The following is a 27,880-nucleotide window of genomic DNA, read 5'->3' on the forward strand; positions in this document are numbered from 1 at the left end:
TATATCACTATGCTTAACAGTTTTCTAACTACACTTGTGTGTTGTAAATTTTAAGTTCCATGTAAATTGGGATGATGCCCTATGTTGTTGTAAACTGCTTTTGCGACCTCTTCCTGCAAAGTTGATGGCGGATCGGAAAGAATGTCTGTCTTCATTGACAAGTATTTCAACTTATTTGATACCGCTAAAATAAAAATAAAAGTAAGTAAAAAATATCTTTGAAATACATTTTAATATCGAGACACACCTGGTCGTAGGTCAATTAAGGAACAATGCTGGTCAACCCATAAAAACGCCGTACGTCGTAATTCTTCCAAACTGGCACTAGACACAGACGAAGTATATGAGGTCAGCAGGGGTTCCAAAATAAGTCCCAACTGTTAAAAGGAAATAATGAATCTATATGCAATACATCGACGTACATACTCCATATGTAAATAGGTATACGGGGATATATCGTCGCCCGGATAAAAGATTGTCGCATGTTAATTTCGGAAGTTTTTGGGAAATCGCGATTGAAGTTTGGAATGCAATTTTTCAAAACTGAGACGATAGACTTTCTCCAAAGTCTCGGAAAATGTTACTAGTTCACGAAATTCTTAAATTATTTTATTTTTATTGTTTATTGTTAGAGCCAGTTTTTCAGTGCGAGTTTAACTCTGTTTGCCATTGAAACTAAGTTGAAATTTAGTGTGCAGTTTGGCTGGGTTAAACCGAGTCACCAAACCGAGCTGCTGCCAAAATTTAGATGAAAGAGGAGGAAAAACATTAAAATTGTTTGCGAAATACACGAACACAGACTCATTATAGCTGATTAATTAACAAACACGATATAAACCCAAATTTCATAATTTGGGCAAACGTTATGAAATTTAGCAAAATTTTACCAAAATTTTTAACTTCTTGATCAGCAACTCTAAACAAAATATTGGAATTCAGTTTTGTAGCCCATCAAATTTTAGTATAACAAAGTACAAATTTTAAGTATCTAGGACTTACCGGTGATTTTTGGCAATTTTTCTTGTTGTAGGTGCTCTGCATTTTTTTCATATAAAAAAAATTTCGAACATAAATTGCCAAAAATCAACGGAAAGTCATAGCATCTATAGCCCAAGCTCTTTCATTTGACACCTCATTTTCGAAAAGCGAACGAACGGTGCAGATCTGATGACTTGAAAAAAATGCCTTTGGGTATTATACATATTGGTTTTTTTTTTGGGTTTTCTTATTTATTTTTCGATCTGTAACTTTTTAATGAACAAATAAAAAAGTAAAAAAATGGTGCACGAGGATCATGGTTCAATAGTATATTGTATAATAGAGCACACACATAATTGGCAAATTTTCCAACTGCAGACGATATGCTAATAAAAATTATGAATTTTTACTTAGGTGCACGCATCGTAACGTTTTAAATAAGTTTTTGTTTAACTATCTTCTAATGAGAGCACATAGGCCTGCCCCGTTTACATTGATTCCTTTTATGCTCCAGAACACTTTACAAGTTGTCCGATAACAGTTTTAGGTACGCACCAACCACAGTATACTATAAAAGCCACGGGTATTAGAATTTCAAAAAAGGAGTCACGCCACTTTGACTATTGATAACTTCTTTTCTATTGCAACCAATACTTCTAACGGGTTGCATTCGATTCTGCTCTCCAAATACTACCAGTTCATTATAAATTCAAAAATGAGCAATCAACGCACCAAATTTTGCAACGTAAAAATACAAAAATAATAGGAGTCACATTTTTATTTGTGAAAATTTGCCAGTTTTATTTTTGAATTGTATGCATATTTGGCCGCTGTGGTGTAGTGGTAAGCAGTGCGCGCTTTCACTCATCAGCACCTGGGTTCAAACCCTGGTCAAAGCAACATCGAATAAATATAGAAAATAGGTTTTTTATTAACAGCGGTCGTCCCTCGACAGGCAATGGCAAACCTCTGAGTGTATTTCTGCCATGAAAAACAGATTCTCATGAAAATACAATCGCCGTTCGGAGTCGGCGTAAAACGGTAGGTCCCTCCGCTTTGTGTGACAACATCAAGGCGCACGCCACAAGTCGGAGGAGAAGCTCGGCCAAACACTAACATATGTGTAAGCGCCAATCTATTATTATTATTATGCATATTTGGCTTGAAAATATGTGCGATGGTTCTTTTTTTGGATTTACATAATCGACCTAACATATGTAACCTGATTTTGTTAATAAAGGGGGGAATGTGTCCGAATAAAAACTGTCGAGTCATGCGAAAATTGGAACTAATTGAGAATTTCCCATTTATATGTACATATGTGGGGCACCCTACTGTTAGTAAAGTGATTTTTATCCTTAAGCAACTGCAAATAACTGTAAACTCAACACTAAATTTAAACATCAGCATTTTCTTCAAAAATATACGGTTTAGAAGATATTTAACACCTAAAGGGTAAAATTGTGGTAAACTGTCTCTAGAATGGCACTTTAAAGCAAGAGTCGAGTTTCCCCAGATTATTTCAAAATATCTAAACCTCAACAGTAAGAAATGGACACATTGAATAGATTTCTTTAATAATAACTGAAAAACAAATTACAGTATATTCCGTTTAGTCTCCTATTTACTTAGGTGCATTTTCTGCTTACGTGCACAATTTTGCCAAAATACTGCTTCATGAAATGGATTTTGTACGAAATTTTCACTTTTGGCTGCATTTCCGCTTCCCAACGCTTTTCCATTTAACAGTCCTGTTTTTGAGTAAGTTTTCTTCGATTTGTATGAAAAATACTTCGCTTACCAGCACTAAAAATTTTTCAAATTTTATTTTTGCTAGCATGTTGCTCTCTCTTAGCGATGAAGACCCATAAGAATATAATAATACCCCTGTAGCGACTAGTCTTAAAGAGGCCTTATTCGCATTAAATACTTTAAAGCAATTTCATGAAAAACAGTATTGAAACAATTTACAAAATCTAAAACAAAACAAATCATAGTTTTATTTGTAAAAGTCATCAATAAAAATCAATCAGTGATTTTTACTTACAAAGTTATGAATAAAAATTAAAACCTACCGAGATTTAACAAACAATAAACTGAAAACAAACAAAGAATCCAAAATACTTACACTGACGGAACAAAGTATTGGCACAGCAAATTTTTCTCAATATATGCAACAATTTTTATTCTAATATTTTTCCGCCAATTTTCCATACAAATATGGTTCACTCAACAACAAAAAACCTGAAAATATAATTCCTAAACTTTGTGGAAAACTCGCGAAAATTCAGCAAATTTTCATCACATTTTTCAACTTTTTAATCACTTTATTATAATAGAATTGATTGGGCTACAAACCTGCATACTCAAAAAAAATTCTAAAAAATCTGATTAAAAAGTTGAAAATTTTTATGAACATTTGCTGAATTTTCGCGAGTTTTGCACAAAGTTTAGAAATTATATTCTTATGTTTTTTGTTGTAGAATGAACCATATTTTTATACGAAATTAGCGGAAAAATCTTAGAGGGAAAATTGTTGCATATATTGTGAAAAATTTGCGGTGCCAATACTTTGTTCCGGCAGTGTAAATCGTAATATTTACTCACTGAACCTGACCAGAAAGGTGCTGCACCATTAAATGTTAAATATCTTCGAAATCGTACATTTTCAAAGAAAATGTATTATAATTTACTTTAAAATCAATAAAATTGCCTTTCATCTGCTGGTAATGTTATAACTTTAGATAGAATCAGTCGCACAGTGGTTCGGATCGCAAATCTAGCTGGACGAAACTATTTAAACAAATACTCGTTGATGGATCTTTACACCACTTCTTACCTAGGGGAATTTGGGTCGCTGATTACGAATCTGAAGTCACTTATCAAAAATTCAAAATGGCGTATCCAATATGGCGGACGAAAATTAAAAAAAAATCGGTAGATTTCTATGAATCTGGGTATCTGGGGGTTTTCTGGGTCGCTGATTACATATCTAAAGTCATTTACCAAAAATTCAAAATGGCGGATCCAATATGGCGGACGATAATTAACAAAAAATCGGTAGATTTCTATAAAACTGGGTATCTGGGGGGTTTCTGGGTCGCTGATTACATATCTAAAGTCATTTACCAAAAATTCAAAATGGCGGATCCAATATGGCGGACGAAAATTAAAAAAAAAATCGGTAGATTTCTATGAAACTGGGTATCTGGGGGTTTTCAGGGTCGCTGATTACATATCTAAAGTCATTTACCAAAAATTAAAACTGGCGGATCCAATATGGCGGACGAAAATTAAAAAAACTCGGTAGATTTCTATGTAACTGGGTATCTGGGGGTTTTCTGGGTTGCTGATTATTTACTTTATTTACTTCGGAACGACCATTCGCATCAGATATTTCTTTCAATTTGCTAATCACATAATCATGGACATCTTGTTGTCTTTTAGTTAGAAGTTTCAGCAACACTTCTCCAAATGTCAAACAACTCACTCCTTAAGATTTTATTTACCATTACCAAAATTTAAGATCACAGCAAGAAATACAAATAAATTTCAGAAAAAAATTTATAACAGCGTTTAAAGATTTGCATGCCTGTTGTATAATCTTTTAATTTCAGAAAGCAGAAAATTCGCGAGTTACTATTTTTTTTTTAACTCTTACATAACCAAAGTTTTTACAGCTCCAAGTATTTTTCTGTTTTAACACACAACCCCTACCCCCGCCTCCCCCGTGGATCCTCCACTGATCTTATATTTATATTCTGATACATTCATGTTAATAATTACTTTTGAATTTTGAGATTTGACATACCGTCACTAAAATGTAAATATCTAAGCCAATTGGTTAGACTTGGTTATCGAACTTACCCACTGCATTTGCGAAGGTGTAAAGAATAATATGCAAGTGGTTTTATAACGGCCTTCGGCGGCCTTTACTTTTCCTACTCTTTAATTTATTTTTTTAATTAATCAAAACGACGATTTTTCAGAATAAATTTGCTTATACCAATGTGGACATCTATAGCGGAATAAGTGTAATTTTTAGTTTATAAAGTCAATTTGCAATTATGCAAATATTTGTGAGTGCAATTAGCAATCTTTTAAGTTAAATTTCAGCTTTAAAATAGAGTTCTCAAAAAGCCGGCGTTGACTTACCTTTTCCTGTTTGTTTTCATATGTTATGTTAGTGCTTTAATAAATGCAATTTCTATTTGAATGTATTGTCAGGAATCTATTCCAAGTACCATTAAGTATTTTAAAAACAAAAAAAAATTTGACTTTCGTCCAGCTAGATCTGCTATCCGAACCACTGTGAGTCGTAAGCTAAAACAGAAAAATATTGTATTTTCTCGAAAAAATTTCGTTTTTTCACACTTCAGGGCACTTTCGATACTTGAAGGCATGTTCCGATTGGGCCCAAACTTTCACAATTGTATTTTTTCACTACATAGCACATTTATAGGTGCCATAGACGATGCGTCTGACTCGCGAATCATCTGTGTACGTGTTGACTCGCCTTTCGACTACACACAGTTGAGTCATATCGGTGTAACTAACACATATTTATTTTCACTAACACTTCCAAACCGACTCGCGAGTCAGACGCATCGTGTATGCCGCCTATTATAGACGGGAGCACCTGTAAAAATCGAAAGTCGATTTTTTGAAACCACTCTAATATATGAATACTGTTCGTATGAATACGGAGTGTGTAAGCTCACACTAAAGTTATGATTGTGAATATACTACTGTTGTCCGTTCAAATGTTATTTTCGGAGTGAATGCTTGAATAGTTTCGGCGTGATATGCTGGTATTATATAAAAAAAAAAAATAATTTTATTTACATATGTATATTGAATTTAAAATTTTCCAGACGAAAAAAATTAATTTTGGTTGGGTTGTATGTCCTCTCCCTATATTTAAGAAATCATCGCAATCCAATTACTATTTCCAGAGAAAATTAATATAAATACCGTACCATTGTAAAAACATTCAAATGCTCATAAAAGTCTAAAGCTGAAAAATTTTCAATGAAATTTACGCAGTGTATTGCAGGTGAGTAGAACTTCTTTTGAGTGGAAAATCACCTGGAAACTCGAACGTCGGTAAATTTGTGACCCACTTGAGATGGCCCTTACCCACGTAAAATGAAAATTAACACATGAAGCACCTAACAAATTCTCTAAACTCTCTAATCTTTCATAACTCTAAAAGCGATCGTATCAAAAGTGAAAATAAATAGGTAAAGTTTTTTATCTGCTTAAAGAAAAAACAGTGTTGCCCTGAGTCAAACTTTCTGAAACGGGCCACTAAAAATTAAGTAGTAGAATTTCAAATATATTTTGGCAGATATTCAAAGGTCTATATGTGAAAATTACTGCCTTAAAATATTTTTTTTTGAAAATTTCAATTTTTCAAAAATTTATTAATTAATGAATTTTTGACCTTCATTTCATAAATTGTTTATATTAATTGCTATATTTCCGTAAATAGTCAGTGAAAAATAACCAAATTTTAATGGTGTATTCAGAAAAAGTAGCAGAATCGAAAAAAATATTCATATCGAAAAAATTTTATTTTTTAACCCATTTATTCCCATCAACCTTAAAAACTGAAAACTTGTTTTTATTTGCTTTTTATTTTATTAACAGGAAGACAAATAACATAAAATTTACGAACTCAATCACTCAAAAAATTTAGAAGTAGGTTTTAGGAGCCGTACCCAAGCGAGTACAATGGGAAGAAGTGTGTTCATTTTCTAGTAGGTGTATTTTTAAAACACGACATGTTGGTGGCACTATATACATACATCTGCAAGAGTTTTGGATCCTTTTGGTAAAATGTGGTCCTGTATAAGCAACAATTGCTGTGAACGCACGTTTCGAAGCCATTTTATCTACGGTATAGTATAGATAATTGGCTATTATCTGCTACATGGATAAAGTTTTTGATGACATAAAATCTGTTTTTGGCAACAATTGGTGTCCTTGTGTCTTCGTCCATTTCCACCGCTATAAAACAATATTCCTATAAATGTATATAACTTCTCCTCAAATATAAAATTATGTTCATTGTGTGGCTGGGCATATGACCGTGTTTGATATATTATAAGTTGCACAACATCTCTGTCGAAAATGGTGTCAAAAACTTCCACCGGGGATTTATGCGCCAAATTTATTTTTTTGCTCGAACATTGGCTTTATAATTACTAATAACAGTGATGTTCATATTGGGCGCATCTTTTGACTAGCAAGGGATCGCTTAAGCTTCATTTCTTAATTTCTGATAACAGTATGCCATCTTCACATGTCGTAATCGTCATCGCTTCAGAAAAGTTCGATATTGCCAGGGACATATTTTGGCATCGTTTCTTCCTCAACCGTGTTGTTGAGCGGTATTATAGCAAAATTGTTTTTCCGTATTCATGCGAGTACAATGGTAATAAATGGGTTAATATTATTAAATAATAATAAATTTCCCAATAAACAATTGAAAATTTAACTGACTTCTCCTTGTGTTAAACAAAAAAAAAATTACGATCTTCTGTAAAATATATACTGACAATTCGTGCAAAAATATTTTAGTGCACTCTATCCCTTAAAAAAGTACGAATGTTTAAACATTATCGTGGATACGCGAAACCACTACCGACGTTGGAACGCAGCGGCGATAAACCTGGACCCGTTCGTCGTTGCATGCTTACGTTATAAAAAGCATATAGGTATGTTATTATTACATATGTTAATAATTCTTACGATTAATTCTTTATATTAATAATTATTGAAATCTCAGTGCCTAAATTTATTTTCGAAATCATGAGGCTCCTAAATTCTGAGAATCTTGAGTACAGACTAGAGGAATGCATAAATGATTTGAAATGCTGTTTATAAAATAATAGTTGATACTAGTATCACGGCGTACTAACACAAAATGACTAACATGGAACACACTGCTGCCGTTCACTTCACACCCAACTGTTTTACTGCACTCGCTGTACTGCCCCGTTACTTTGCTCTCTTTAGTGTACATCAGAATTTGCAGTAAGCAAACAAATACTGTCATTGCAGGAGTTATAGTTAGCAGCGACTCTACAGTGTTTGTTTTGATGGCGGGCAAGCATTGATTTCACTTTTTTTTACTGCCAAGTGAATTTGATTCAGTACTGCAATTCTGATATTGTACACCTCTAGTACAGTGTCACTGCCCACGGAAAAGGAGTGATGGCATTGGTGCATACTGCACTAGTCTACAGGACAAAACTTTTCTTTCGACCCAAAATTGTTCGACTGATTTTGATTTTTGTACTTTAGCTGAATATAAAAAACATGAGAAGGTGTTGGCGAAACGTTTTCCTATTGCCAAAACCACCAAGCGACAAAACTATTCTTTCGACCCAAAATTGTTCGACTGATTTTGATTTTTGTACTTAAGCTGAATATAAACAAGTAAGAAAGTCTAAGTTCGGGCGGAGCCGAACATTAAACACCCGGCGCAAGTATTAAATATATGTTTTCCACCTTTCCGAAAGCTACCGCTACATGATAAGCCGGGGTGTATACATTTTAAGTAAATTAGCGTCCTTAAATTTCAAAATATTGAAATTTCAAGCATATCTGAAATTTACCGTTATATGAAAAGCGGCCTAAATTTTAGTCCGATTTCAACAATTTTCAACGGTTTGCTTTTATGTGGCAAGCACAATAACCATACCGAGCTTGGTACAAATTGCTAGAACGGTTAGCGAGATACATATATGTGATCACAAGTGGGCGGTGCTACGCCCATTTTCCAAAATTTTGTCATAAACGTATTTCTTGGTAAAGAATTGTTGCAATCATCAATTTTGAATAAATTAGCTTCAATATTTACTGATTTATCGAACATTTTGTATTTCTCGAAATTACCGTTATATGGGATGTGGGCGTGGTTATTGTCCGATTTTAGAAATTTTCGGCCAATTGGTATGCTGTACCAGGACCAACAACTGTGCCAAGTTTGGAAGAAATTGGTGTAGCGGTTACCAAGATATACGCATGTAACCATAAGTGGGCGTGGCTACGCCCATTTGCCAAAATTTTGTAATATTCTTATTTTTCGTCTAAAACTCATTGCAAATATCAATTTTGAGTGAATTATCTTCAGTAGTTACTAAAATATCGCAGTTTTCGTTTTTCTGAAAATTACCGTTATATGGGAGGTAGGCGTGGTTATTGTCCGATTTTTAAAATTTTCGGCCATTTGGTATGCTGTGCGAAGGCCAACAACTGTGCCAAGTTTGGAAGAAATTGGTGCAGCGGTTACCAAGATATATACATGTAACCATAAGTGGGCGTGGCTACGCCCATTTTCCAAAAATTTATAATATTCATGTTTTCCGTCTGAAACTCATTGTAAGTATCAATTTTGAGTGAATTATCTTCAGTAGTTACTAAAATATCGCAGTTTTCGTATTTCTTAAAATTACCGTTATATGGGAGGTAGGCGTGGTTATTATCCGATTTCGCCCATTTTCAATACCATCCGTCCCACGCCCAAAAGAAGTTCACGTACCAAGTTTCGTTAAGATATCTCAATTTTTACTCGAGTTATCGTGTGCACAGACGGACGGACGGACGGACGGACGGACGGACAGACAGTCACCGCTTAATCGATTTCTCTTTTCATTCTGATCATTTATGTATACATTTGTCTATATCTATCTCGATTCGTTTTGCCTGTTACAAACAACCGTTATGTGAACAAAGTTATAATACCCTTGTGCACAAGTGCGCTCGGGTATAAAAACATGAGAAGGTGTTCGCGAAACGTTTTCGTAGTGCCAAAACCATCAAGCGAACACGCCAGTTTCATTGCTACAAACCCTCTGCTTCAAATTGTTTAGAATGTAAGATTTTTTCAAGCCACTCAGAATATGTAATTGTAAAAATATAAAAAAATCAACGTTATAATTAAATAACAAAATTAGGAAACGTACTTAATTGAAAAATGTTCCATTCATAAAGTACCAATCATTCATAAGATACTTATGTTGATAAAAAGATAAGCATGCAACGACGAACGGGCCTAGGTTTATCGGCGCTGCGTTCCAACGTCGGTAGGGGTTTCGCTTATCCACGGTAATGTTTAAACATTCGTACTTTTTTATGGGATAGAGAGCACTAAAATATTTTTGCACGAATGGTTAGTGTATACTTTATAGAATAAGATCGTAATTTTTTTTTGTTTAACATAAGGAGAAGTCTGTTAAATTGTCAATTGTTTATTGGGAAATTAATTATTATTTAATACTATTAAAAAATTAAATTTTTCCAGTATGAATACTTTTTTCGATTCTGCTACTTTTTCTGAATACACCATTAAAATTTGGTTTATTTTCATTGAATATTTACGGAAATATAGCAATTAATATATAAAATTGATGAAAAGAAGGTCAAAACTTCATTTAAGAATAAATCTATGAATAAATTTTTGAAAAATTGAAATTTTCAAAAAAATTTTAAGACATTAATTTTCACATATAGACCTTGAATATCTGCTAAAACATATTTGAAATTCTAATACTTAATTTTTAGTGGCCCGTTTCAGAAAGTTTGACTCCCTACAAAACAACTTAACTATGAAGCGAGTAGGGATGACAGCGATTAATCATCTGTTTAAATTAATCGATTATTTTGGTCCAATTTACGATTTGATTACATCGTAGTTTTGTGTTTCATTAATCGATTAATTGCAGAATAATCATAAAAATATTTTCAATAAATATGAATTCTGTAACTTTCTAAAATTTCAAACTGCCGCAAGAATTGCTCAAGTTAGGAGCATACAATGGTGCACATAAATAGTTGTGCATGTAAGCCCGTTTTGAGTCTACAAAACGAATGGTGTTTTCGTTTTTACCAAAAAATTTCGCCTTTTGGTTTCCTCTTTCTCTTTTCGGGTTCGATTCTAAAATAAAGGCAAACGGTGCTAAAATGTTGTGTTCGTTTCTAAAAATGACACACTCAAAAAATATGTACACATTCTCTGCCCCTTGAAGCTTCGCCAGGGGAGAAGGTTGCCCGGAAAATGAGATGGTTGCTTATAACGACAATATGTATTATGAAGCAGGGTTGTTGCGAATATTCGCATTCGCATTCGCAACCGCGGAGCTTCCGCATTAATTTCAACATTCGCATTCGCTTTCGCATTCGCAATAATTAATGCGGAGCTTTTGCGAATGCGAATGTTATGCAAGTGCACTGATAAAACGTATATATTGCCTGTGTTCGTGGGAGTATTTGTGTAACAAAACTGGTCAAATGTCATATTTATCAACTTTGATAAAAATGTCTTTAAACATATTATTTCTTAAGCTATATAACCGAGCTATCAGTGGGCAGTCATACAAGTTCCAACTTCTACTTGACCTTTGACGTACGTCAAAGAGAACACAGTCTTTTTAACAATGTTTTTTTCTGTGCTTTGAACACCTGCATTGCTTTCTTTCTTTATCATGATTTTTTTGGACCAATCTTAAAAAAACGAATAGACACAAATGAAGAAAGTGTGCATTGTAATTCTTAACCAAATTTTCTTGATTTGCTTTTGATGTTACATATATTCGTTTCAATAATTTCAAATGGGCCTCTTTTAGGAATTTGTTATTAGCGAAAATTTTAAAAACAATAATTTTGTTTACTTGGCGGACAATATTTTTTCATAGGGATATACATTGGATACTTGGGTAAAAACTTCTGTGGTCAAACTGTCCCTTCTTTGCTATTTAAAGTCAAAGAGTAAGCTCTTTCAATAGGGATTTCCATCAGAAATGATAAACGTCTGGCTATAAACAGAATCGATGTTCAGATAATTAAAAAAACTATAGGTCTGACCTTTAATAAGATAAGAATTACGTAACTATATGAGATTCAAATGCTTATAAAAACAGTGTGCTTTTTTTAAATAACAATATTTGAATACAGAATTTTGTTAAAAATTTTCATTCCTGGAAAATAATAATTTATTTTTCATATCCACCTATTTAGTTGGCTATAAGCACAAATTTTTCAAACCAGTCGCAGAAGAAAGTTTTAAAAATTAATTACAGAAATTAAATCGAAAAACTTTTATGAAGTTACAGATTCTTCAAATTCGAAACAGCCAAAGTAATGAGAATGAAGAATTCTTTATAAAAGCTTTAGAAAAACCTGACACATCTGGTTTGGCCTCGCCATTATGCTAGATTCTAATTGTTTCTTAAAAATACTTGACACCCGCATTCGCATTCGCATCCGCGGATGTCTAAAATGGCACATTCGCAACATCCCTATTATGAAGTACGTGAGCTGGATAAGGACAAGAGGCAAAAATATGCACTTTTACAGGGTTGAGTGTAACATCAAACAAATTTTGCACCGTGGAAGTGCAAAGTGCGTGGAAGCAACACTCGGCGAACCAGTTCGTCAAATACTAGTAGTTGGTTATAAATAAGCCGTATGTAGGCAAGTTGGTCAATCTTGAGGAAATGAAAACTGTTTACCCAAAACTTTACGGACTTTCGAAAAAATACTGTCATCTATTTGGTACCTCGGTGCCTGCTGAGCGCCTTTTTTCGAAAGCCGTTGCTACAGACACCAAGAAACGCAACCGCTTAGCAACAAAACGCTAATCAAAACATTTGTTTTTGCAAAAATGGTTAAATAATAATCAGCGCTAAATACTCGTTTTATTTTATTTAAGGCTAATTGACAAGAGAATTAGAATTTTTTATGGAAAAATGTTTTTGTGAATACTCACTGTAAAAAATGTCTTTAAAATTCGGTTAAACGATTATTTCTCAATAATTGCAATTGATTTTTTTGGCTTGTGATTAATCATATGATTAATTAATCGATTATGTTATTTTTTTTGCCATCCCTACGCGCGAGCTATTTAAGCGAAAAACTAAAAAATAATAAAGAAGAGACAAAGTTAACTACACATCAGTGTCTCTTCAGTTATTATAGTTCTTTTGTTATGAATTTCTCTTTTTTCTTGTACAAGACGTCAAAATTATTATCTTCATACGTCGAATCACTGTCCGATTTACCGTCGTCAAAATAATCAAGCAGTGATTGAGACAATTGAAGAAGTATGCATGTATTAGTGAAAAAGTGTGCATGTATTGCTATTGTCATGACAGTATTGTCCGGTGTAAACCCTCCCAGCAAAAAATTATATAAGCAGTTTCAGCTTTTCGTTTTCGGTTATGGTTGTTTCCGACAGGCTGGGTTTGGAACTAATTTCCGTCATCCCTTGCCAAATTTGGTTTGGAGACAAAACCGGTTTCGGCGTTGTGCCATCTTCAGTGTCATTTTTCGTTCTGGATAACTTTTGTTAGGTACGTCTTCTTAGTTTTTCCTTGTTTATCTAGCGGGTCTTCCTCGCTGGTTTTCTCTTTCAATATTATTCCCACAGTGTTCCTTGTTTTAAATGATGCCTGGATATCGTACTTATGAAAGAATTAGCAAGTTTATACGATGTCTTTCCCGTGTAAGTTAGAACTGCCCAAGTTTTTTTTTATTATTTTCCTCTTTGCTTGTCTTTTTCGATTTTGTGTCCTTTCTTAATTTTTCAACCAGGCTTCTCTTATATCCGTTATTTTCCGCAATGGCATATATTGTATCCAGTTCATTCTTGTAGTCTTTTTCTGTTAGAGGGGTCCTTTCAAGCCTCGTTATTAGTTGTCTTAGTGCTGCATGTTTGTGTTGCTGTGGATGGTTCGAGCTGTTGTGTATTATTCAAGGTTGGCAATGTTTAAAACACTTGTTTTGTAAAAGTGCTTAAAACCTTGTTTAAAAAATGTTAAAAAAGAAAAAAACATCAATAATATAATGAATAGTTCTTGTACTTTTCAAAAGTGTAACGTAATGCCTCTTATCGTATTAAAACGTGTTGAAATATAGGTGATTTTTCCCATTGTTTTAAACAAGGTTTTGATCACTTTTAAAAAACAAGTGTTTTAAATAATGCGAACCCTCTACAAATACTACCAGTTAATTATAAACTGAAACATGAGCAATCAACGCACCAATTTTTGCAACGTAAAAATAAAACAAGTAGTGTTTAGCAAAAAAAACCGACTTAAAAAAATATATATATATACAGTGACGAGCAAAACTGTAACACGGTGTAACACTTTTCATTTCAGCCACCGCTATCTTTCCAAGTTCTAACGACTTTCATACTTTAGTTGTATATTCTTATTGGTACACCCCTACTCCCTCTCTCATAAAGATTTAAAGTCAATCCAACAACAATAATAAAAGCAGCAGGCAAAAATGTAAATTAAGGCAAATGTTCCAGTTGTACACTCACTCTCAGTTTTGCATTTTACAGTTATCTTTTACTTAGTTGGAAGTCAGATGACTTTTTTCTGTATTGTAATTTATTCAAGAAGTGATTACCAGTAAATAATATGATCAATCAAGAAGCATAAATCTAAATAATAGATTTACTGCGGAAAGGCGGGACCATAGGAAAAGTGGCAAAAAATTGTAAAGCTCGCCACATGAGAATGTTAAGACTGAGAAAACATATAGAGTAAAATGTTATTAAGGACAAAGGAAGTCTGCCAAAAAATATTTCGGTCCGATATCTTGTGAACTTAGTAGCAAGTAGCGCTGCAGCCAATATTACAGAAGCGCTTAAGGTGTTAAAATTGAATGCAAACCAGTAGACAGCGAGGCGAAGAATTGTCAAACTGAACGCAAAGGCATAATAAAAGAAGAAAAAACCATTTTGATCAAAATACATGTGCGAGAGTGGTAGCATTTTGCTGGATCGTACGAAAACCAGACCGTTCCCTATTGGGATATGTTAGTTGGTCCTACAAGACTAAATTAACCGCTTTCAATCAGATGGCCGGGCATGGTATTGGATCAAAGACCCAAATTAAGCCTAAGCGCATCATGTAAGGCAAATTGTGAATCACAGTGGTCGGTCAATAATAGTTTGGGGTTGTATTTCAAAAATATTGATGGTCCGTTAGTACGCATTATGCGTAGGTAACAGTATCTTTTCATATTTCAACAAAATTTGCAATATGTAGTCAAAATAGTGCAATATGTGCTAAAAATCACCCAAAACATACTGCATATGTTCCCAAAGACTGGATGCAAAATCAAAAATTTGCTATTTGGAAATGACCTCCACAATCCGCGGATATAAATCTCGTCGAAAAATCGCGAAATCAACTAAAAGCGCAGCTTACTAAGTATCCAAGTCCTTCCAATGGAGTACATGAGCTGTGAAATCAAACCAAGGATATATGGGAGGCTATACCTCCAGAATTTTTACAGTGATACAAATAAGGTATGCCAAATTGCATCCAGGAACTAAAAAAAGAAAAAGTATACTGAACATTGTGTTAACAATTCTTTTTTTTTGTGAAAATTGTCAAAAAGTTATTAAAAATATATAAGTGCAAAACTGTAACATATGCCTTAATATACATTTTTGTCTGCTGGTTTTATTATTGTTGTTGGATTGACTTCAATTCGTTATGAGAGACGAAGTACAGGTGTACCAATAAGAATATACAACAAAAGTATGAATGTCGTTAGAACTTTTTGTTTGCTCGTCACTGTATATATTTCATGATCCAATGATCGGATCTAAACCAGATTAGTATGGGACCACCTCTGAGACACTGTATTTCTGATGCAAAAAGAGTTTTCGAACTCGGTTGACGTGGTCCAAAGTTATGCGGTAACATACATAAAAAGCAAAAAAACCGATTTAAAAAATATATATGTATATATATTTATATATTTCATGATCCAATGATCGGATCTAAACCAGAATAGTATGGGACCACCTCTAAGACACTACCTTTCCGATGCAAGAATTATCTAAATCGGTTAACGTGGTCCAAAGTTATGCGGTAACATATATAAAAAATAAAATAAAAATATTCCGACGAACTGATAACCTCCTCCTTTTTTGGAAGTCGGTTAAAAATAGGAGGGTCACACATTTATTTATGAAAATTTCCCAATTTTATTTCTGAATTATATGCATATTTAGCTAGAAAATATGTACGGTGGTCCTTTTTTTGCATTTACATAATCTACACAATATATGTAACCTGATTTGTGTTAATAAACCAGCGAAAATTATGTGTCCGAGCAAAAACTGGCGAGTCATGCGAAAGTTCGAACTAATTGAGAATTGACCACATATTTTATTATTGAACCAGAAGTAGTTCTGTTTTAGTGTAACCTTCATTGTGTTTACTATTTCCGTACGGACAAACAGGACGAGATATAAGGACAAGGTATCGAGAACACATAAGGGATTATAATGAGAAAACACAAAACCCAGAGGCTACAACAGAATCGAACTTCGCAAATCACATGAAAACAAATAAATGCATACCAATGAAGATTTGACAAACAGCAGCCAACATAAAGGACAAATAATAAATGAGCAAATAAATACTGTATCGGACGTACTGTTTGAACTAGGGACCGGGACTTTTATAATAAAATTCCTTAGAAAAAAGTTATCTTTGAACTTTTATTTTATTTGAAATAAAATAATCAGTAAACTCGGACTTTTATTTTTTAAGTCCAGCAATAAAAGTTAAACTTGGCCAAATATATTTTAAGTCCGAAATACTAAAAGTCCTTTCGTAATAATAAACAAACCGCTTCACAGTGCTTCCCTTCCATATAAAATGTTGGCAAAAATAGAATTATGGAGCGATTTAAATGAAAATTCGCCTCTTAGTAAAATTGAGGACGCTAAATATAAAAATGCAATTTGTTTTTGGATAACTTTCATACCTTCACTGTAAATGCAGTTTGAAGTTGAAAATTTGGGTTCTTGTGGCATTTATGTACATACAGTTCGTTCTATTTTTAAAAGTGAGGCGTCAAATGACAGGGTGTGGCCTGTAGATGTGCAATAAAGTTTTATTTTGTTTTAAACGGGTTGCCACCTGCTACATATTTTATTAAAATTATTTAATAAGTTAAATTAATTAGATATTACAATATGGGTGTCAATTGAATTGGTTTTGAAAATGCTTTACTTCTAAACGACACGTAGAAGGGGTTCCACATGTTTAAAAAATCAAATTCACTTTAATTAAGGGAATGAAGTAACTGAAATATGTATATCAACATGGATACCAGACAAAAGAAAAACTTGGACATTAGACTGCATCACTCCCCATACAAAAAAAAATCGGTACTATTTTTCCATTGGAATTATAAAATCTATTGTATCTTAAGACGCCCACCAAAATATTACGGAAAAATATTAAGATTTACGTGAGCTGGACCGATTTGAAAATACCTCCAAAAATTGAGTTTTTTTTTAATAAAAATAGTTTCTTAAAGATTTTTTTTTAAATCCCCTCAAATGACAAAACGGGTTAAGCTTAAAAAATTTACATAAAAATATTTAAAAAAAAAATATAAAAAAATTGAACGGAATCGTAACAATGGGAATTTGTTGCTGTTTTTTAACTTTTTTCAAAGATTGGTATAAGCAAAACTTGAATAACTGAACCTAAACTTTTCCGATTTAGACTTAAGAGGTGTCATTGGAAAGGTATTTTCTCTTTGCTAATAAACTCATTCAAAGGATGAAAAAGAAAGGTAGGATGAACGAACGTCATTCAAAGTTGAATTAAGATGTGTTGGTATTTGAAAAAAAAATAAATAAAAATTTTTTGGACAGAAATAAAAACAGTGTGAAAATACTTTTCTACTGAGATCCCTCAAGTCTAAATCACTTATTCAAGATTTTCGTAAAGCAATCTTTGAAAAAAGTAAAAAAACAGCATCAAAAATCTCATTCTTACGATTCCGTTGAAAAGATTTTTAAATATTTTTATCAAGATTTTTTAAGCTTAATCTGTTTTGTCATCTGAGGGGACTTTTCCAAAAATTTCTTTAAGAAACTATTTTTATTTATAAAGGACTCCATTTTTGGAGGTATTTTCAAATCGGTCCAGCTCACAGTCTATACATATTTAGTAAGAAATAAGTGAAGAGTAAAAACATTCCTGAGCTAATTTAAGAGTCCAGTAATTTAAAAGGAATGTAGTCAGAACAAATAACTGATTGACAATGTATGTATTTATAATAAAATGACAAATACGATGTCGCAAACCTTTGGTTTGACACAATTATTATTTTAGTTTAACTATACATGGCTTCGCAAACATGTGGCAACCCTCTTCGTAATATTAACAAGCTAAAACCTTTTTAAACCTCTTTTGTCTGACTCCCATATCTATTTCAATTACCTAATGCCTTTAATTCAAATGGAATTCGATTTTTTAAACAGGTGGCAACCCTCTACATGTAGCTAATAAATAAACCCTTTTCATACACATTTCGATTGAAACTCATCTCTAAATAATTCATTTAACTTATTAAAAAATTGTAATTTAATTTTTTAACAGGTGGCAACTTAAAACAAGTAATTTTTAGCAAAAAAAAACCCGACTAAAAAAATATATATATATCTATATATTTCATGATCCAATCATCGGATCTAAACCAAATTAGTATGGGACCACCTCTGAGACACTACCTTTCCGTTTTCCAAATCGGTTGACGTGGTGCAAAGTTATGCGGTAACATACATAAAAATAAAAATAAAAATATTCCGACGAACTGATAACCTCCTCCTTTTTTGGAAGTCGGTTAAAAAAACCTCTATTGTCCACAGGTCAAGCGTTTTAACCTAACACTTCATTTTTGAAAATAGAACGAATCGTGCAGATCTGATGGCACTGACAAAAAATGAAAAAATTATTTTATGTATTAGCAGAAAACGCATTACTTCAAAAAGTGCAAAAAATGAGCAGGTTTTTATTTCTTCTTACGAAACCTAAAAACCCGTACTATTTAATAAACCAATAAAAAATTACATATTTTTAAATATATTTTTTATTCATTCCATTAAAATTTACCATTTTTAAAATTTGGATAAAAAAAAAAATTTCCGGAATACCGCAGGGACACCCTGTGTTTAACATTATTTTAAAATTTGTATTCCTGTAGCTCTCAAGGAAAGCTTAACGTCGAAAACCTGCAATCACAACAGACGGCCAATTTATTCGCTACTCGACTCACACACCTGCTCTCTGAGAGCACTCTTCAACAATCCGACATACGCGAGCAGTGGAACCACATTTCCCGATCATTAAGTACCGCCGCCGAAGAAGTAGTTGGATTTAAGCGAGCCCGAAAGAACAACTGGTACGATGACGAATGTCAAGAAGCCGCAGAGAAAAAAGACGCCGCCTATAGGGCCAGGCTGCGATCGGGCGCAACGCGAGCCATGTGGAACCGTTATAGGGAACTGAAGAAGGAAGCGAGACGTATTTGCCGCAATAAGAACAGAGAGGCCGAAGTACGTGAGTGCGAAGAGCTTGAGATGCTGGCTGACAGGAAGAACGCCCGAAAATTCTACCAGAGGGTTAGGCGACTTACGGAAGGTTTCAAAACCAGGGCGAACTCCTGTAAGAACAACAATGGCGACCTAGTGACCGATGTCCAGAATATACTTAAATTGTGTAGGGAACACTTTTACAGCCTACTGAATGGTAGCAGCGCTGAAAGTAGTGAAGAAGACGAACCCGAGTCCCCAGTCGATGATGATGGAGTAGCTGTCCCACTGCCTGACTATGCCGAGGTACGAATAGCGATTACGCGTCTGACAAACAACAAAGCTGCTGGAGCTGACAGCCTGCCAGCCGAGCTATTCAAGTACGGCGGCGAGGAGCTGATGAGGTGCATGCATCAGCGCGTGCAGAATATGGTCAGATGAACGCATGCCCGACGACAGGAATTTAAGTCTGCTCTGCCCAATCCACAAGAAAGGCGACCCCGCCATACGCGCCAACTACCGCGGAATCAGCCTTCTAAGCATTGGTTACAAGGTCTTATCGAGTGCATTGTGCCCACCGTCAACGAGCTGATTGGACCTTATCAGTGTGGCTTTAGGCCTGGAAAATCCACCATAGATCAGGTATTCACAATACGCCAAATCTTGGAAAAGACCCGCGAGAATAGGATCGACATACACCATCTATTTGTCGATTTCAAAGCCGCTTTCGACAGCAGGAAGAGAAGTTGCCTTTATGCCGTGATGTCTGAATTTGGTATCCCCGCGAAACTAATACGGCTGTGTAAAATGACGTTGAGCAATACCACCAGCTCCGTCAGAATAGGGAAGGACCTCTCCAAGCCGTTTGATACCAAACGAGGTTTCAGACAAGGGGACTCCCTTTCGTGTGATTTCTTTAATCTGGTGTTGGAGAAGATAATAAGAGCCGCAGAACTGAACCGCTCAGGTACAATACTTTACAGGAGCGTACAATTGCTGGCGTATGCCGACGACATCGATATTATCGGTAAAAACCAAGGGCTACGTCTGTTCTGCCTTCTCGGGATTGGATAGAGAAGCAACGCGAATGGGTCTGGTGGTGAACGAGGACAAAACGAAGTATCTCTTGTCATCACACAAACAGTCAGAGCATACGCGTCATGACACCCACGTCACTGTTGACAGTTACAAGTTTGAAAAAGTAGACGACTTCGTTTATTTGGGAACCAGCATTCACACCAATAATAATGTCAGCCTTGAAATCCAACGGAGAATCACTCTTGCCAACAAGTGCTACTTTGGACTGAGTAGGCAATTGGGAAGTCCTCTCTCGTGGTACAAAGATCACACTCTATAAGTCACTCATCATGCCTGTGCTGGTGTATGGCGCGGAAGCATGGACAATGAAAGCATATGATGAGGCGGCTCTTGGAGTTTTCGAGAGAAAGATTCTGCGAAAGATTTACGGACCTTTACGCGTTGGTGATGGCGAATATCACAGACGATTTAACGATGAGCTGTATGAGTTTTACAACGATATAGACATAGTGCAGCGAATTAAAGTTCAGCGGCTCCGCTGGCTTGGCCATGTCGTTCGAATGGACAGAAACGCTCCTGCTGTGAAAATATTCAACGTAGGGACACGATATCGAACCGAAAATATCGATATTATACTCATTAAAAGTATCGCTGTAAAAATATAGGGTACTCATTAATATAGTAATAAAAAGACTCGATATTCCAAATATCGATACAAAATTCAAAAAATTAAATCTGAATATTGGTCTAATTTTTTAATAAAGAATTAACACTTTGTACTTTAAGAAGTACACCACTGAAGTGGCGCCACATTGCAACCGAAGATAGTACACATTTCTGCGCTGTAAAGCGCAAAATATATTCATATTGCTTAACATATAAATTCCAAAGTAAGTAAGAAGGTTATAGTACGACATAGATTTGCAAGAAATGGAACCCTAGCTAAAAATTTAAAAAATTGTTTGAAAAAAATATTAACAACAAAACTTTCAATCGAAATTTTAGTAAGGTAACGTCACGTCAGATACTTCGGCTGATAAAAAAAGCAGAACAGATTTTTACATTTTGGAATTTGGAAAATTAACCTTAAATATTTCAAATATTACTACAATAAGTTTTATACAAATACTTTTGCCCAATTCCCAGAGCTTTTAAATTTTGACGTTTTCATTTTATTTTCTAACATTTTGTCATACAAATGTCATGCCAGGCCAGATTGGAAATGCCCAATAAAATATATCATTATTCCCATTAACTTTGTAATGTCCATTTACGTTTCGATACCAGTGTGACCAGGTTAGCCTTTTTAAGGCTAGATTTAGCATTTAGTTTTAGGCTATAGCCTCAGAATTTTCGATCTGACTTCGTGGCTGTTTTCTGGCCTTTTTTACTTAAAATATTCATAGTAAAATTTGGCCGGAACTTAGAAAAATACTCAGTATTTCAAAAACTACTATTTACCGTTCAACTGTTGCAATAAAGAGCAAAGCACCATTTCTTTGAGAACATACATATTTCCTTAGCGCTTTCTTAGGATTTAAAAAATTAGTACTACGAAATCTGCCTAAAACTGAATTTTTGAAACAATTTATTTGTTTGCTTATTTTTAGTGCACTATAATATAGAAAACATTCGTATTTCTATACGCGATTTTTTTTGATTTCTCGTATCCTAAACTGAATCCATTTTGCATACCTTATCGAGTTGACGAAGAGTTTTTAAGGAATGAATATACTGACTTCTTTTTAACTTCATTTTTCATAGGGTATAACTTTTTCTAACCTTTTTTCAAAACCTATTTAGTCTCGCTTTTCGTGATCATCTGGTCACACTGTTCGATACGATACAAGAGTTCTGGTACTCGATTCCAAAAAAAAATCGTTTGAAAACTATCGAGTAAAAAGTATCGGTATCGAATTGCAAAAATATCGATGTGGTATCGTATCGTATCGAAATTCGTGTCCCTAATTCAACGCGGGCCGCGATGCTGGTAACAGACGAAGAGGAAGGCCTCCTCTGCGTTGGAAAGACCAGGTGGAGAAGGACTTGGCTTCACTTGGCATTTCCAATTGGCGTCAGTTAGCGCAGAAGAGAAATGACTGGCGTGCTGTTTTGGACTCGGCCAAAATCGCTTAGGCGGTTACAGCGCCAATAAAGAAGAAGAAGAAGTAGCTTCCTGGCGGCATATAATTTATGTTATAGGGAAATTTCTGTTTAATTCCTTTTAGTGGATAGATTACCTTTACAATAATACCAAACACGTTCACATTGCGGACAACGAATCTTTCGATCATCAAACAAATTTGATACCAAATGAAAGAGGACTAATATAGCTTTCAAAAAGAGATATTTCAGGTCATCAGATCTGCACCGTTCGTTCGATTTTCAAAAATAAGATGTCAAAGTAAAGGGCTTGGCCTGTGGATGTGCAATAAGGTTTTATTTTTTCCGAAAAGAGTTACCACCTGTTACAAATTTTAGTTCAAATTATTTAATAATCAATGCCATTTGATCCGCACCGTTCTTTCGATTTTGAGAAATAAGGTGTAAGATTAAAGGCCTTGGGCTGTAGATGTGTCATGAGGTTTTCGTTTTTCGAAAATAGTTGCCACCTTTTCAAAAAAAGTGCAAAAATGGCGCTTCATATTATTTAAAATTATTATTTATGGTAATTGTAATATTTACCACCATATGGACGTAATAGCGTAGTAATTGAAAATATTTTGAAGTGCGTTGTAACCTTTTTAAAAGTCTAAGGCCCGGTTGCTCAAAGCCTGGTTGGCACAATCTGCGGTTATCGACGTTACTGACACCGTGTTATATGCGTGGAGTCGAAAACGTTGATAGCGATGTTAACCGAAGATTATTGTCCACCAGGGTTTGAGCAACCTGCTCTCATTGTGTTAACTTATACGCAAGTTATACATGTGAAATATGGGTATCAAACGACACATTTTTAAGGAATCTTTAGTTTGAACTTGGTAATTTTTGAAGAGGGTGGCCACCATTAAAAAAATTGTATGTTAATTTTTTATTAAGTTAAATGAATTATTAAAAGATGGGTATGTTTTACCTCTTTCATTTGGTACAAAATTTGGCTGATTTGAATAAGCGGTTTGTTTATTATTACGAAAGGACTTTTGTTTCGGACTTCAACAATATTTGGCCAAGTTTAAATTTTATTGCTGGACTTAAAAAAATAAAAGTCCGAATTTTTTAATTATTATTGGACTTTTTCACAAAAAGATCGAAAAATAAAAAGAATCCAGGATTCTTGTCCAGAAGGTCCTGGGATCAAAGGAACATTGATAACTTTATTCTAGGGCAATATTTTGCCCCGGACTTTTATAACATTGAAAAAAAAAATAACTGTTATTTTCGGTCCCTGGTTTGAACATCTAAAACTACTGCACGAGAAGAAAAACGACAACAACAAAATATTAAGGATAGACGTGGAAGGGAATATACTAACTACAAAAACAAAGAAGGTAAAAATCACAGCCTTCTGCTTGTCAGCAAAAACAAGCCACAACAATTCATCTACCTATTGAGCATCGCAAATACTGCAAAACTAAGAAGACGTACCTAACAAAAGGAAAATAGGTAGTTAATAAGGAGTATAAATACGAGTAACCAACAAAAATTATCCAGAACGAACAATGACACTGAAGATGGCAAAACGCCGAAACCGGTTTATCTCCAAACCAAATTTGACAAAAGATGACGGAAATTCGTCCCAAAATACATCAGTTTTAACTTCCTGTCAGATGGAACATACAATTTTAGATTTTTTGTTTAATTCTCTGAGAGATAGAGAGAGTTAAACCTTATTCTCAATGACAATAATACGGCGAAATTAGGTGTAAAATAGGGGTTGTGCCATACAACTTGCATTCCTTACAAGTTTCATGCATTAAATGTTAAGGCTTATGGTCATATTAAATAAGGCTTATATAAGGCGAAAATGTTTTGGTGGGCTAATTTAAATTCCTACTGAAAAACAGGTCAGTAGTGTTGTGTATTAATAACAATACTTTAACTTAATAATGTAGTTACTATTTATTTACTAGCATAAGCAACCCTGAATTATCTATATTATCTTTGTAATTTAGCTTTACTTAAACTTAATCAAGAGAGTCTTTTCTTGACTACCAACGATATAACAAGTAGTTTTAACTTAGTTCAAATTTGAACTGAGTTTAACTAAACTTCGTTTAAGCTGAGTTTAAACCAGCACTGAAAAACTGACCCTTAATGTTAATTATTTTTGGGTTTATGAATCCTTTTATTTAGTAAAACTTTGTCGTATTCTACAATGTCAGCAATTTTGCAACCACTTTGTATGAGATACTCCAAAACGTGTACTTAATAAACGATACATTATACATATTTATATTGAGTGAAAAGCAATATGTGGAAACTTAAAGGAGATATCCAAAAATGGATAACGCCATTTGCAATATCTCGATTAGTTAGTATGACTGCATTAGTAACTCAATTTGTACTAAATTACCAATAAAATTTTAGTCAATATATCGGAAACTAATCGAGATATCTAAAAAATTAATTACATCAATCGAAAGATCTTATTATAAAATATATATGGGTGTTTCCATACAGTCGTACGCGACATTCGTACGCTTATAGAGTAACGTAAATCTATCAAAAATAGAAGTTACTGAAAAAAAAAGTTTACGGTTATGTTGCAACCAAAGGGTACTATGTTTGAGAAAAAAAATAAGCAGCCTCGAAACTTTGGTGTGGAAAATATCCGTTCAAAACCAGGTGATAACGTACGCGACAAAAAAGGAAGTGGTTTTAAGGCACATATACATATATGCGAAAGAATGCGAATCATGAGAGTTTTTATTTTCTTTAAAAATTCCTGAACTAAGCTAAATAATGTACCTTTACAATCCTTCCATTTTTTAATAGAAATTATCTCTGGTTAGGTTTTATTAAAAAAAATTATAATAATGTACGCGACATAACGTACGTGACAGATTTTTCCTCCATACAATATTTTTACTAGTAACACATACTAAATTAATTTTTTCAGTTCTTCTCTCCACCGTTTCGCGTTTTCAAAACCTTTTTCCGCCATCTGAATACGAAATTTAAAGTTATAAAGCCGTTTGAATTCATTTGCTTGCATTTTCGGTTTACATTTTCATGGAAACACGCATATATGCGAAAGTCTGCGAATCATGGGAGTTTTTTTTTTCTTTAAAAATTCCTAAACTAAGCTAAATAATGTACCTTTACAATCCTTTCATATTTTAAGAGAAATTATCTCTGGCTAGTTTTATATTAAAAAAAAAAAACAATAACGTACGCGACATAACGTACGCGACAATTTTTCTCGTAAGTAATAAAATGTATTTATTGAAAACTCTTCTCGCCACCGTTTCATTATTTTACAACTATTCTAAATAATTTAAATGGAAAATTTGCAATTAACATTGGTTTTAATGTATTTGATTGAAATTTTCTTACTTACAATAACGTATGCCACAAACTTTAAAGGGTAATAAATTTTTTTTTTACTTCGGTTGCAAAGAAAATTTTACTGTATATCTTTAGCTGGAAGAATTCTCGCTTAGGAATTGTAATCTGCATTACCTGCGACTGCCAATATACAAATGACATAGACAAGCAATGTTTTTGCATAACGTACGCGACATTAGAATACTATCAGAAGCAAATCAAAAAAATTACCGTTATTCGAGCTCTAACTTCTCCTTTTTCTCATTTTTATAGTTAGTTGTTATTGCAAATTTGATTTTAAGATGTAATTGTAATGTTTCAAATCTCTTAATTTAGTTAATAGGAAAGAGAAAATAGTTCATTTCATTAGAGAAAACTGAGTCGAAGAGACATTCAGTTTTACTCTTCCATTTTTGAGTCTTAAAATTCCAATAAGCTGAAATACTTCTATAACATAAAAATTCGAGTATTTTTGTCTTATTAATTCGTCTTAAAAACCCTTTTCAGTTGTTTTTTTTTTCAGTCCTGGTTGACATTTTCATGGAAACACCCATATGTAACTGTCTCTATAACTAAAAATCGCCAAAATGACGCTTACGACAATCTTTTAATCAGGCGACAATATGTACATATCCATATGTAGACTTGTGGTCAAAGGATTTACATAGTATGTACTAGAGATGGGCACGGGCCTAAATTTTCAGGCCCGGCCCGGCACGAGTGCAAAATCAACTTTCAAAAACACGCACGAGCCCGCACGTTAAGAATTTTAGTCGGGCCCGGCCCGGCACGACGGGACACACCCCAGCCCGGAAATAAAGAGCCAACTTTTATTGTATGTATACATATGTACATATTTTTAATTTTGCGTTTATGTGCATACGTATATTTACTTAGGCGAATCAATATTTTACATCAAAGATTTTTATAATATATTTTCTGGGAAGTAGAAAAAGTGGAAGGTATTTTATATACAGATATGTATGTAAACAAAACTACTAAGTATCATATATTTTCTATAGGTTTCCAAATATTTCTGTTTTTGCTTTTCTCTTATCAAACGAGTTTTAAATACGTACAATTTTTTTTTTTTGTATAAACACAAAAGCTCATCTAAATTTTTAGTATTAGCAACGGGATTTTTCGTGCCTTTTCGTACTTTTCTGAAATTTTACTGAACGCCCAGTTCGTGCTGACTGCAAATATTCCGGTCCGTACCCCTGCCAAAAGCCCGGCCCGTGCCCATCTCTAGTATGTACATATGTAGGATTTCATACATATTTGAAATAAGCAGCTGTTTGGTGAAATGAACACATACCTTGTTTATACCGACACAAAGTGCGCTTTGACCTAGTTCGCTGTGATTCAAAACGGATGCATAAACCAAATTTCAATACACCTAGAAATTCAAAAGTGTGTTGACTCGAATTTTCTTTTCAAATCGGTTTTTCATTTCTCAAATCGGTTAGAAAACACGTATAAACACATCATACAATTGACTTGAAATGAAAATAGGCTGGTTTTCTTTATAAAGTCCGTTTTGAATTATATTTATTTATTTTTTAATAAATTTGAATTATTGTTCCTTCCATTTCGCTGAGCCGTGCAAATTAATTATTAAAGAAATATCGAATAAAAACAGTAAATTTTGTTTACTTTTGAAAACTGTTTCAGCAAGTGCGTTATAAAGACACAGCTATAAACTCTTGAAAGAAGTATGTGCAAAGTCAAATCCGTGTTTTGTTAATGCGGTTCTTGCGTAGGTATAAACAAGGTAACAGATAAATATACATGTGCATATGCGTGAGTATTATGAGTATTTATGTATCATATATGTCAGAATTCGTACATATGTCCATATGTATTAAAAATATTATATGTACTTACAATCCAAAATTTCCAGTCTTGCATTGTACGATGCCGCACATATTGATCATACAATTGCCGTACATGTTCGGTCCCTTGACGTGTGACAGGAGCGCCATTAGCTGGAAGAATTGAATGCAA

At 33.9% G+C, this 27,880-nt stretch overlaps 1 protein-coding gene across 1 annotated transcript; it reads right to left on the reverse strand.

Moving 5' to 3' along the window:
• On the reverse strand, nucleotides 1–27,880 carry LOC118750979 (MLX-interacting protein-like). The gene is made up of 3 exons (XM_036485735.1): nucleotides 27,761–27,880; nucleotides 248–377; nucleotides 1–184 (listed from the first exon to the last, which is right to left on the reverse strand). Exons 1-3 carry the CDS (start codon nucleotides 27,782–27,784, stop codon nucleotides 51–53), a joined length of 288 nt encoding a protein of 95 aa, XP_036341628.1. The 5' UTR covers nucleotides 27,785–27,880; the 3' UTR covers nucleotides 1–50.

Source organism: Rhagoletis pomonella, unplaced genomic scaffold, assembly GCF_013731165.1.
Source record: "Rhagoletis pomonella isolate Grant_MI unplaced genomic scaffold, Rhpom_1.0 Rhpom_scaffold_00479, whole genome shotgun sequence".
Classification (NCBI taxonomy): Eukaryota; Metazoa; Arthropoda; class Insecta; order Diptera; family Tephritidae; genus Rhagoletis; species Rhagoletis pomonella.